Source organism: Pimephales promelas, chromosome 7, assembly GCF_988280905.1.
Source record: "Pimephales promelas chromosome 7, fPimPro1.hap1.1, whole genome shotgun sequence".
In the NCBI taxonomy this organism is placed as follows: domain Eukaryota; kingdom Metazoa; phylum Chordata; class Actinopteri; order Cypriniformes; family Leuciscidae; genus Pimephales; species Pimephales promelas.
Genome location: NC_142775.1, coordinates 10,593,202 through 10,606,661, shown reverse-complemented (window position 1 = coordinate 10,606,661; position 13,460 = coordinate 10,593,202). Strand labels below are relative to the sequence as shown.

Here is a 13,460-nt window from a genome sequence, read left to right as displayed (position 1 = left end):
GCTGTGTTCTACAGTGTAAATGCCACTTACTTGTATCACAAGGCTGCCTATACTTGATGGGACTGTGCCCAGGTGGCTAGTGCCTCAGCAACAATCCTTATCCAAAACGTTTCCAGAAAATCCAAGGTGAGAACGGTTGGGCCCCGTTATAACCCAAAAAACAAAACTACACAATGTCTACACCGTGTAGTTTTGCTTTTCCCTTGCAATCCCTACACCCGAGGCAAGGCTGGGAATGCTCCAACTGCTCAGAACTGCTAATATAGTTGTTTTAGTTTATATACCTCAAGCCTAGACTGCATCATCACTTTCAAGCCACTCCCAATTGGTCAAAGCATCATGGGAAAGCGATGCATTTTATGCAACTTCACACCTGTTACTCAGTGGCCCCCTCTCTCAAGTTAATGCAAGCTTGATATGCCTTAGCCTCACGATGGAGTTTATTTACTACATTGGGTTTTTGGATTCATTGTTGTAAGTAAATGGTTATGTTCAAGCCCGATTCAATGACATGCAATGCTGAAAACCCTTATGGCAATCATTAACCTGTTGATGACCAAAAGGAGAGACTGGCTGTCCCTGTCACTCAAAGTAAGAGCAAGGCAACCCCCATTGCAAGGGACAGATATACTGGTTACAGAATCTTTGCTAACTGTGCCTATTTTTGAAATGTGTTACAATCATCCAAAGTCTTAATGAAGAAAACATTACATTTCACAACTTTGTTTCAATGGCTTTGTTAATAGAAATAAAAAATGCACTGCTTTTGCAACAAGAGTTTGTGGTCACTGTTTGGGATGTACAATTCAACACCACTAAAAGCTAATGTACTTCTCATGTTTATTCTTTATACTGTAAAAGTTTTTGTCTATCTTAAAAGCAACATCACTTTCACATTCTCCTGGCCTGGCCTCATTTATCCATGATATTGAAATGCTGACACACACCTGATGATTTAACCTTATGATACCTGATTATATTATAAAGCTCAGTGACAAGACATGTTCTACAATGAAAATTAAAAGTATTAACCTCAAGCTAACATAAGCTTGCAAGTTTGAGGAGCAAAATAATTGATAAATCATGCCAAGGAGTTTGTTATGATGGACATTTCACCCTAACACATTACAAAGCTAAACTAAAAGTTTAAAGAACATCCCTGGAACAGAAATGTATATTGTTTTTACCCGTTGTACTTTTACCTTCAGCTTCACAAGCGGTGTTGGCACTTTGTGTAAAACTGATGGCTCTAAAATGCTTTTAAAATACAAAATAAATCGTTTTGAATGAATATCACTAAATAATTATGCACCAGATTTTACTAGATATAAACAACAATGGTCAAAAAATCCTTGATAATCAATAAATAAAATATTCTTAGCATTGTCCATGATGATACCTAATCAGAATAAATTAAAGACAATATAAGATCAATTTACTGTTTGACTTTTGACTGAAAAGCTATAGCCACTGATCTATATAATGTATGTTTTCTACAACATTTGCAACATTTAAGCATAACATTATTACGATTTTACAGCTACACAACGTTAACTGATTACGTATTTTTCATATAAAGATATCTGTATAATTTCCCTTTTACCATTTTATAGATAAATGTAAGATGCCTTAACCCTTACTCCCAAACCTAAACATACCCATTTTATACAGAATATAAAAAGGATAACAATAAAGATAATGGAGAGAGATGTAAAATGACTCTTGCCCCTAAACCTACCCACAACCATTCCTTTAAACTACGTAGGCTACACTTATGAAGAAAAACATCACAGGCAGACAAGTATAGGGGAGAGCGGGGCACAACCTAACGCATTTTGGTTTTGGCTCAATTAATTAAAAAATAATTAGGTTAGATTAATAATTTTTTTCCACAAGCAACATACAAATCTCTGCTACAAATGAACACATAAAGTTTTTTTTTCTAGGACCTACCATTTTCATACAGTTGGACTGAAAGTGACAGAAGTGCAAATGTTACAACTTACCCCATATGCGGGGTTAATTGTAACAGACAGAGGGGTTAGTTGTAACACTTGTGTGTAACACACATAATTCAGTACTATTTTATTTGTATAGTTTGATATTGTTTGTGCATCTGTAGACAGATATCCATATCCATCCCTCATCCAATCATCCTTCTATTGTGGATTAATATCATGGATAGAGACATAAAAAAGGGCTGCACTGTTTTGCAAGAAATAATAATAAATAAAATTATAAAATATTGTAATTGCAATTAAATTAGATTTGTGTGTGCCAGCTGCATGTACAATTATTATTATTATTAATAACAGTAATAATAATACAAATGAGCTTAAAATAAATATTTAAAGGGTTTATTGAATTAAAAACAGGCCATATTTTTAATAAATAAACAAGTTATCATTCATAGTATACTAAATTTTAACCAACATTGTTTGTGCAAGTCCAACAAAGTTAAATGTATACTCAAACCTGAAAAGTTGTGTGGCTCCTTTTTCATTTGATTATCATTGTACACTTGGCAGCTTAGGTGAAACACTGTGTTACAACTAACCCCTCTGTGTATTACATATTTTAAGCCTAGCTAACAGTCGTTATAGGAATTGCTGACATGTTTCAAAACGGTGCTATGTTTGAGCCAACAAGACAGTGATTAAGGCAATATAAAGTTAGATTTGGAAAAGTATACACCCAACTCAGAAACCGAAAAAAAAAATGTTGAAAAAATGTACTTTTATGGTCTCAAAACACTCTTTGTCCAGTATCTTCAAGAAATGTAATCAAAACTTTCCGCAAATTCGCGGGAGACCGTCTTCTGGCAGCAAGAGAAAAAGAGCGGAAAGACGGCCGGTTTGATCCTGACGAACTATGTAAAAAGTCCGTGTTACATTTAACCCAGCGTTAGGTTGTGCCCCGCGCTCCCCTAGTTAAGCCCAATTTATACTTCAGCGTCGACCTCTTGCCGTAGTTGTAGGCTGTGCGTACCTTCAGCGTACCCTGACGTGCCTCATTAAGCCTGTTTTTATGCTTCTGCGTCGAATCGACGGCGTACCCCCGCAGACACCTATCCGTCGACGCGAACCCCTCTCCGACCCCTCCGCCGTAGCTCGACGTGCACCTCCAAAAATGTGTAACTACGCGTCGAGGCGACGCAGACAGCAAGGGCTTTGATTGGTCAGATTAAACATAATTTCAGGAGTGTAGCTTTTCCGATTTCCCCCTCCTGTTATAGCGCTATTTTTAACATTTGCACCCTCGTTCTTTTAATTATAAAACTCTTAAAGAAAGTAACGTTAAATAAAGAATTAAACTAAAAATAAACTGTTTTTTTATTTCATTGTTAATATATATGTCTATATTCTTTTCTTTCTTTCTCGCAATAAACTTCAATCAATCAATAAATCAACGTTTGTTTTGAAACACAGTTTGTTGTTTATTTTCAATACAATGTTCACGGTTACATCATTGATAATACGTAACAGTACTAACCAAGTCTGCCACGGGACACATTATCCTGCCATAGCACAGTTCCATGTGGAGACTGAAAAAAATCCTTCAAGTCATTCCGAACAGCTATCGTTATGGCAGCTCGGGTGGAACCTTTATTTTACTGTCTATGGGTGGAACGGGCCCTTGGACATCCGTGTTGATTCTGTGGGGATATAAAGTTTTGTGTCGTCTTGTTATTCAACGATGGGCTATATGCACGCATAAATTCCGCATTTGACGCAAGCCTGGATGCTCGTCCATTTCCGGTTGTGTAGATTAAAGGCCAATTTATACTTCTGCGTCGAGGGTACGCCGTAGTGTACGGCGTTGGCTTCGCACGTAGGCGACGCCATTGTGAGCATTTATACTTCTGCGTTCAGGTATTGGTTGCTCTGCAGTACTGCTCCGAAACGCTAGGAGGCGGCGGAGGGTTTTAATGTTCCACTGTGTTTAGATTCCTCGCGGCTAGGTTACTACAAGCAATAGCGACTGAAAGAGAGTGGATCATGTTGGAGTTGGAGCTTATTGGGGTGAAAAAAACAGTTCATTTTAGTGAAATTACTAAAACTGAAAGGCAGAAATGAGAGAAGACGTCGGAGGAGAAGGTACGTGCGGAAATGCGTATGAGGAAATACGACGCTACCAAGCCGACCAATCACCGATCTTGCGGTCCGCGTCGTCGCGACGTGTAGTTACATTTTTGAAGAGGTGCGCGTCAGGCAACGCGGAAGGGTACGCGGTATGGGACGCGTCTGTGCGTATGCTACGCCGTACCTACTGTGCGCACCCTACGCAGAAGTATAAATTGGCCTTAAAGCGGAGGAAAACCGAGGAAAACGGGATTATGGCAGAGTCTTCAAAATGTACTGTCCTCCAGTCTTTGAAATGAAACATACATTTAGATGTAATTTTATATATAGTTATATTTATTTAATATAATTTTAAAAAGAAGCATAAACACAACGAGGGGTGTCTGTTTTATCTGTTTTTGTGACTAACGTTTCGTTAGTATAACCATGGAGTATAAAATTCAATATAAATTCTTGGTATTGCATTGGACTCTACGATCGGCGGAAGTTATCGAGCATCCCTAATGCTTCACCGGGAATACCGCCGTGCATAGAGCCCATTAGCTCCAGCTGGCAGCTGCAACAACATTATCTCTCTTTCGCTCGCGGCGCACGGAACCAAAGAGATTCGCGAACCCCCCTAGCGTTCTGGCGGCGAAATGCACCGCGAAGCACCACAACCTCACGCAGAAGTATAAAACGGCCACGACGGCGTAGTAGTGACGACGTAGCTACGCCGTGGAGTTGACGCAGAAGCATAATGAGTGCACAGCTGCACTACTTCCTGAACTTCAGCCAGCTCCTTGTTTCCTGCCTGCCATTATTGGCCAAACTTGATTAATTCGGGTGTGTCTGATTATTGTTGCCTTGACTACTGAGGACAAGCACACCTGAATTAATCAATTTGGCCAATAATGGCAGACAGGAAACAAGGAGCTGGCTGAAGTTTAGGAAGTAGTGAAGCTGTGCATATAGCCCATTGCGAGCAAAAAAGAAAGAAAAGAATATAGACATATATATTAACAATGAAATAAAAAAACAGTTTATTTTTAGATTAATTCTTTATTTACTTTCTTTATAAGAGTATTATAATTATCAGAACGAGGGTGCAAATATTAAAAATAGCACTAATAGCGGGAGGGAGAAACCGGAAAAGCAACACTCCTGAAATTATGTATAATCTGAATTATGTATAATCTATAGACGACGTGGACCGCAAGATCGGTGATTGGTCGGCTTGGTAGCATCGCATTTCCTCCTATGCATTTCCGCACGTACCTTCTCATGCATTTCCACCACTATCTATGATTTCCACACGTACCATCTCCTCCGACGTCTTCTCTCATTTCTGCCTTTCAGTTTTAGTAATTTCACTAAAGTGAACTGTTTTTCCACCTCAATAAGCTACAACTCCAACATTATCAGCTGTCTTTCAGTCGCTATTGCTTGTAGTAACCTAGCCGTGAGGAATCTAAACACAGTGGAACATTAAAGGGTTAGTTCACCCAAAAATGAAAATTAAGTCATTAATTACTTACCCCTATGCTGTACCAACCCCGTAAGACCTTCGTTCGTCTTCGGAACACAAATAAAGATATTTTTGATTAAATTTGAGAGCTGTATAACTACCACATAGGCTCCTAAGGGACTGCCTCTTGACGGCCCAGAAAGTCAATGAAGAAAATGTTTAAATATCCCAAGTGACTACCGTGGCTCAACTATATGTTTATCAAGCGACAAGAATACTTTTTGTGCGAAAAAACAAACAAAAATAACGAGTTTATTCGACTATTCCTTTTCTTCCTTGTAGGCCAGAAACGAGACTTCCTTAGATTTCCACGACGCATGCGCGAGAATTGCGATCTCCTTACACTACTTCAGTTCAGTTCTCGCGCATGCGTCGTGGAAATCTAAGGAAGTCTCGTTTCTCTCGGAAATTTGCATAGCGTACTCCGCCCTACTCCGTGAGTATAAAAGGAGGAAGTGAACGCAACCGCAGTATGTTTTCGCTTCGGAGCCAAGAGAACTCTTCACTCCTGAAAGCCATTCTCACTGTTCAAGACTCTTCGAGACGAGCGTCCTCTTCAGTGTTGGTGTGACGGCGGTACCCAGCGAGACTCTGCATTGCCTGCGATCTGAGCAGTGGTCTGCTAGACTTTGCGCTTCTCCCTGGTCGCCTCAGCGCTGAAAGAGTGAATTTCCTCCTCTCTTTAAGTGAAAGAGCTGCACGCGGCACGTCTTTTTAAAGACGACTCGCCCGTGTTCTTCTGGGTGCGTTCGTCTCATGTCATTCTCTGATGGTCGCGATCGCTGCTCTGTGTGTGCCTGGGCTTCAGCATGCAGAGCAGCGTTCGCGGATGTTTCATGTTCCTTCTGAATGGGAACATGAGCATCTCTACACTGTCATCGAGACTCAATGATCTGATAGTGAGAGTCCCCGTGTCCGTTACTCGTTCTGCTTCTTAAAATAGAAGCTGTTAGCTCCTGCACGCATGCCGGTCGACCCGCCTCGCTGCCCCTCCGGGGGGACGTCTGTGGTTCGCATGACCCCGTTGGCTCACTTCCTGGAAGCCTGGCTAGCGCTTCCCGGGTGTCCCGCTGGGTCATCAGAACGATCAGATTCGGCTACGCGATCCAGTTCGCACGGTCTCTTCCCCGCTTCAGGGGAGTTCGCTCCACGATGGTTGGTGGCAATGCCCCAGTCTTGAGAGCGGAGATTGCGACCCTGCTGGCGAAGGGTGCAATCGAGACGGTCCCTCCAGCCGAGGTGAGGTCCGGGCTTTACAGCCCCTACTTCATTGTCCCCAAAAAAGACCGGTGGGTTACGACCGATCCTGGACCTGCGCATTTTGAACCGTTCTCTCCATCGACTACCGTTCAAAATGCTCACGGCCAAACGCATTTTCGAATGTGTTCGGTATCAGGATTGGTTTGCAGCGATCGACCTGAAGGACGCGTACTTCCATGTCTCCATTCTCCCTTGACACAGACCGTTTCTTCGGTTTGCCTTCGAGGGCCAGGCATACCAGTACGCCGTTCTCCCATTCGGGTTAGCTCTGTCCCCTCGCGTCTTCACGAAGATCGTCGAGGCAGCTCTGTTCCCCTTCGCGAACACGGGGTTCGCATCCTGAACTATCTCGACGACTGGCTGATACTAGCACACTCTCGAGCTCAGGTTTGCGAACACAGAGACCTGGTGCTACGGCACCTAGCCCGTCTGGGCCTTCGGGTCAACCGGGAAAAGAGCAAACTTTGCCCCGTGCAGAGGATCTCTTTTCTCGGCATGGAGATAGACTCGGTCGCCATGTCCGCGCAGCTCACGAACGAGTGCGCGCACTCACTGCTGGCTTGTCTTCGACAGTTCGAGGGCAAGAGTGCGGTTCCACTGAAACTATTTCAGAGGCTCCTGGGGCATATGGCATCCGCGGTACGCAGCTCGGTTTGTTCATATGAGACCGCTTCAGCTGTGGCTTCGCGATCGAGTCCCGAGGTGGGCATGGCATCGCGGCTCGCTCCGAGTTCCAGTAACTCCGACGTGCCGCCGAACCTTCTTCCCGTGGTCGAACCTCAGCTTTTTACGGACAGGGGTCCCTATTCAGCGAGTTTCCAGGCATCTCGTTGTCTCCACGGATGCGTCTACCACGGGTTGGGGTGCCATGTGCAATGGGCATGCAGCCGCCGGTTCCTGGACAGGAGCCCAGCGCCTCATGCACATCAATTGCCTCGAGCTGTTGGCAGTACGGCTCGCCCTGCACCGCTTCCGAGCGTGCTCAAGGGCCAGCATGTGCTTGTCCGCTCAGACAACACTACGGCAGTAGCGTACATGTAACCCAGGTGTTTTCTGCCTTGTTTCCTCCTTCTCGCGGCTCCGCACTGCGTGCGCATTGTCGCGAGACTTCGTGTCAGTATCGCGAGATTTGATCCGGAGTTGCGTCATTTTCCTTTAAATATGGCCGCGCGCTGTTTAGTGTGTGTGTATGTGAGCCGCGAGTGAGTCGCGAGTGTTGAGCTGCTGCAGGTAGGCATTTAGCCCTGTAAATATTTCATGCATTAGACTGCTGGTTTAACTGTTATGCCTGCTAATATTTTAGATGCCTCTACTATTCAGTTGACTGCTGTTTGAGTGACTTAATGATACAGGAACTGGTGAGTTGATTGTTTGTATTATATGGAGCTAATAGTGTATTGTATATATGGATTGGTTAGCCGGTGCTGGCGCTGGCTGTACTTGTTTATTTGTACTGAATTTGACTATATATTGTGCCTATTTATATGAACAATGCATCTTATCTTAACATTGATGTTGACTTATGAAGTGTCAATTACTCATTGATCTTGATGTATTTTGAAGCTATTATTGATATTGTTTATTTATAGGAGTACTCTTGTTGATTGTTAATTGATTTTATATTGCTACATGCAGTATTTAAATTGAATCATGTATTTGATCAAATGAATGAACTGGGATTATGATTGTGATATGAAGACTTTATGGTATTATGATTATGGTGATATATTTGTGATACTTGGAACCATTGTTAATTAATTGGTCCTGTTTGTACAGGCCAAGTTCCGTGTATGGATGGCGAGCCGCTAGGCCCGAACTGATTCTGTGGAGTTTATCCATCTACCGGTGTGGTAGGAGGCGCTGCAGCTGCTTGATTGAAACATCTGCACACACCTTTGGACATTTTTACATCTGCACACACTTTCAGACCATATTTATTGAACTGATTTCATGGTCCATTCCATCATGGACTCAAGTGACTCCTGTTTTACAGATTGTGTGTTGTAACTGCTGTGGCTTCAAGTACTGCCCATTGAGTAGAGTGCTGATTGTTGTACGCTCATTAATAACTTTGAACTGAATACTACCTAGGTGCACATGTAAATATTGTATTGTTGTCTATTGTTAATTGTCTATATTTATGTAATACAATTCACAACTGCACTGCAGCAATGAGTTTGTGTGTTCATTGAACTTCACCCTTTTCCTAGCCGAACCAAGATTTTCTGATACTGGTCTACTATTGATATATCTATAATTGCAGCATTTATACATGCTACATATTGTGGCGAGCCAGCCAGGAGGAAGGGGTGAGTTTAATGTACAACTGGGTTGTTGATTTGGGTTTATAGCAGTTCAGTGAAAAAAAATGGATGTGTTTTTGAAACGTGGTATCAAATTACCAAATGCTGTACTGTTGGATGGTATAACAGAATCAGAAAGTAATGAAGTCATTGAGTTTCTAAGTAAATATGGGTCAGTCAATAAGATTGAGACAATATCTGGAACCGAGTCTGAGTATGATGGTGCACTTGTTGTCGAATTTACTAGTGGTGCAGCTTTGGAAGCGCTACGTCCCATTTTGCCATACACCTGGGTTTCAGTTAAACAGATACATACATGTTGTATTATGGAGCTATCTTCTGTTTGTACAGATAGCTTAGCTCGAGCTAAAACTATGTTGTATTTGTCTGATTTGCAGAATTTAGCCAAATTAACTGGGGTGGATTACACGGAAGTGCTCAAGTCAATGATGTCTCAGATTGGATTTTCGGTCTCCAAGCTTCACCCTGCACCTCTTGTGCACACTGCTACTTCTGGGTCAGTCGCTGAAGACCCCAATGATCCTTCTGATTCTGTGCAGGCTGGGATGAGGCCTTCAATTCCTAACATTGACGTCCATCCACCTGACATCCAGCGCCACATAGTAGAGCACATTGTAAAGAGTGAGGAGAGTGCAGCACATCACCAGAGGATCAGGGTTTTCTCAGGTCGCCTTCCCAGACCTACACATGAGGCTGACTATGACACCTGGCGGTCAGGAGTAGAACTGTTGTTGAAAGATCCATCTGTGTCCGATCTCCATCGCTCTAGGAGGATAGTGGAGAGCCTCCTTCCTCCAGCAGCAGATATGGTCAAGCAATTGAGTTCCAGCACACTGCCAATAGTGTATTTAGACACTCTTGACTCTGCATATGCTACCGTTCAGGATGGGGATGAACTGTTTGCTAGATTCATGGACACATTTCAGGATGCTGGTGAGAAACCATCTGCTTACCTCCAACGGCTCCAGGTTGCCCTGAATTCTGCCATGCAAAGGGGAGGAGTTATAAAGTCTGACATAAATCGGCATTTATTGAACCAGTTCTGTCGTGGATGCTGGGACAATTCTCTGATTGCTGAGCTCCAGCTAAAGCAAAAGAAGACTTGTCCACCCACTTTTTCTGAGCTGCTGCTGCTATTGCGTACTGAAGAGGATAGAGAGGCAGCAAAAGCATATCGAATGAAGCAGTATCTGGGGTCTACACGGCAGAAAGCTACAGCTCATGTCCAGTCTGCTCGCGTTAACTCTGAAGATGGGGCCACCGTTACTGCTTTGGTTAATATCACCCAGAAATTGGCTCAACAACTAACTGACATCCAGCGACAGTTAGCCATGCTAACAGCCAGCCAGTCAACGCCCAGTGCTATCCCCAAGACTCCCACCTACAGTAAACCGCCTGTCAGGGCCACCAATCAGCAGCCTCATCGATCGACACCTACTCAGGCCAAACCTGGTTATTGTTTTCGGTGTGGTGAGGATGGCCACATCCGTCCCCAGTGTGAGAATGAACCAAATTCTGCTCTGGTTGCTCGTAAAAGGAAACAGTTCACTAGCAACCAACAAACTGCTTCCAATTCTGTCCATTTAAACTGAGTCCGGTTCCTGTTGTGGGACAGACAGGGGCCAGAGGGGACCAAATCCGTCCCAAGAAAGAAAAAAAGAAGATTGTCAAGTGTGCAGAGATATCACAGCCTAAGATAAAGAATGCAAATATACAGCTTCCAAGGGGCCTGGTGGGTTCAAAATGTTCTACAGTCGTTCAGGTTGCTGGACAGAACTATCATTGCCTTTTGGATACTGGCTCACAGGTCACCACGATTCCAGTCTCTTTTTACAACCAGAGTCTCAGCAATCACCCTGTGATGCCACTTTACAACTTACTCCAGGTAGAGGGTGCAGCTGGTCAGTTAGTGCCATATCTGGGGTATGTAGAAATGACCATAGGCTTTCACAAAGAATTCTTGGGAGAAGAATTTGATGTACCGACCCTTGCCTTGGTCGTACCTGATGGCCATCCTGAGGGTTCTTCAGTTGTGCTTATCGGCATGAATACTCTGGAGCCTTTATATGAACAATACATTAGGAGTGACATCTCTAATTTTCAACCCAGGACCCAAGGGTACTGTGCCGTCTTAAAGCTCCTGCAACTGAAGCACCAACAAAATCAGGTGGGTCGAGCAGGAACCGTGAAGTTGTTGAGTCAGACACCAGTCCTGATTCCCTCTGGTCAGACCATTGTTCTAGAGGGATCGGCCAGGATAGACAGTCCAACTACAGTTCAGTGGGCTGTGATTGAACATCCCAGATCATCTCTTCCTGGTGGGCTATGTGTCCAGAGTTGTCTTATCACATTTCCAACTCATGCTCCCTACAAGGTTCCTGTTCTTGTTACGAACGAGTCTGAACAAGGTGTTCTTATTCCACCAATGACTGTAATTGCTGATATTGGTACATCACCTACGATCCTGGGCCAGCACACCGTAAACACTTCTCCAGTCCAAGGATATCCCCAAAGAAGCACTTTGGAGTTAAATTTTGGAGAATCGCCTATCCCATCTGAATGGAAGGAGCGAGTAACTTTCAAGCTCAATCAAATGCCTGAAGTGTTTTCTTATCACGACCTTGATTTCGGCTGTACGGACCAGGTAAAACATCATATTAAGCTCCACGATGAAACCGCTTTCAAGCATCGAGCTAGACCTATTCATCCCCGGGATCTTGAAGCTGTTCGGAGCCACTTACGGGATCTGCTTGAAGCCGACATCATCCGGGAGTCAGAGTCACCATTTGCTTCCCCAATTGTGGTGGTCCGGAAACGGAATGGCGACGTTAGGTTGTGTATTGATTATCGAAAATTAAATTTACAAACAGTGAAAGACGCCTATGCCCTGCCAAACCTTGAAGAGTCGTTTTCAGCATTAACAGGCTCCAGATGGTTCACTGTTTTGGATCTTAAGTCTGGATATTATCAGATTCAAATGAGTGAAGCTGACAAGGCTAAAACCGCATTCGTCACACCATTGGGGTTCTGGGAATGGAATCGGATGCCACAAGGCGTCACGAATGCTCCAAGTACATTCCAGAGACTTATGGAGAAGTGTATGGGGGATTTAAATCTCAAGGAAGCTCTTGTATTTCTGGATGACATCATTATCTTCTCCGACACTTTAGAGGAACATGAGAAACGCCTACTCAGAGTACTTAACCGCCTGAAGGAATTTGGCTTGAAACTGTCCCCTGAAAAATGCAAATTTTTCCAGTCTAGTGTACGTTACCTTGGACATGTCGTGTCTGAGAAGGGCGTTGAAACAGACCCTGAAAAAATTTCTGCCCTCAAATCCTGGCCAGTTCCCCGAAATCTTAAAGAGCTACGGTCTTTTCTAGGGTTTGCAGGATACTATCGGAGGTTCATTAAGGATTATGCCACCATAGTAAAACCTCTCAATGGCCTTACTAGAGGCTATGCACCCATCTGTCGATCTATCAAAAATAAAAGTCCTGCTGAAAAGTTCTTGGACCCGAAGCAGTCCTTTGGGGAGAGGTGGACGTCTGATTGTCAAGTTGCTTTTGACACAGTAATTTCTAAGCTTACATCTGCTCCTGTCCTTGGGTTTGCCAATCCGAAGTTGCCCTATATCCTTCACACAGATGCCAGTATACTCGGATTGGGAGCCGTTCTATACCAAGAACAGAATGATCAACTCCGGGTTATCGCCTATGCTAGCCGAGGCCTATCTCAGAGTGAATCTCGATATCCGGCACACAAACTTGAGTTTCTGGCTTTAAAATGGAGTGTCACAGAGAAATTCCATGATTACCTCTATGGTGCTGACTTTACAGTTGTTACGGATAACAATCCACTTACATACGTATTGACCTCAGCAAAATTGGATGCCACAAGCCATCGATGGCTAGCTGCACTGTCTACGTATTCCTTTAAGATGCAGTACCGTGCTGGTAAACACAACTTTGATGCCGATGCCCTGTCCAGACGTTATCATGGAGAAGTCCCAGATAGGGCTACAAGCTGTGAAGAATGGGAACTTGTGAATCACCTTGCAGAGCAACTGTGTGGCCCCGGTGAAGTTGCAGAAATTTCCCCTGACATTGTGGCTGCTATTTGTCAGAGCAGTCTTATTAGATCCTGCTGTTCTGCTGACTACAATCAACTTGATGTGACTTTAGTTGAGTCTCTTTCAATCCATGCTAATATTATTCCTGACTGTTTTGCAGAGGAAGAGTCACATGGCCTTCCTGTTATTTCCCCTCTGACACACACTGATCTGAA

The 13,460-nt window shown here is 43.6% G+C and overlaps 1 protein-coding gene across 1 annotated transcript; it reads left to right on the top strand.

Annotated features, from left to right (window-relative positions):
- Nucleotides 1–9,601: 9,601 nt before the first annotated feature.
- LOC148978298 (paraneoplastic antigen Ma3 homolog) lies at nt 9,602–10,765 on the top strand. Its single transcript, XM_089133640.1, has one exon. The coding sequence runs from the start codon at nt 9,602–9,604 to the stop codon at nt 10,763–10,765; it is 1,164 nt and encodes a 387-aa protein (XP_088989766.1).
- The last annotated feature ends 2,695 nt before the right edge of the window (nt 10,766–13,460 follow it).

Coding starts and splice junctions, on each gene's coding strand:
- LOC148978298 (XM_089133640.1), top strand. CDS start 9,602: ATGTCTCAGATTGGATTTTCGGTCTCCAAGCTTCACCCTGCACCTCTT.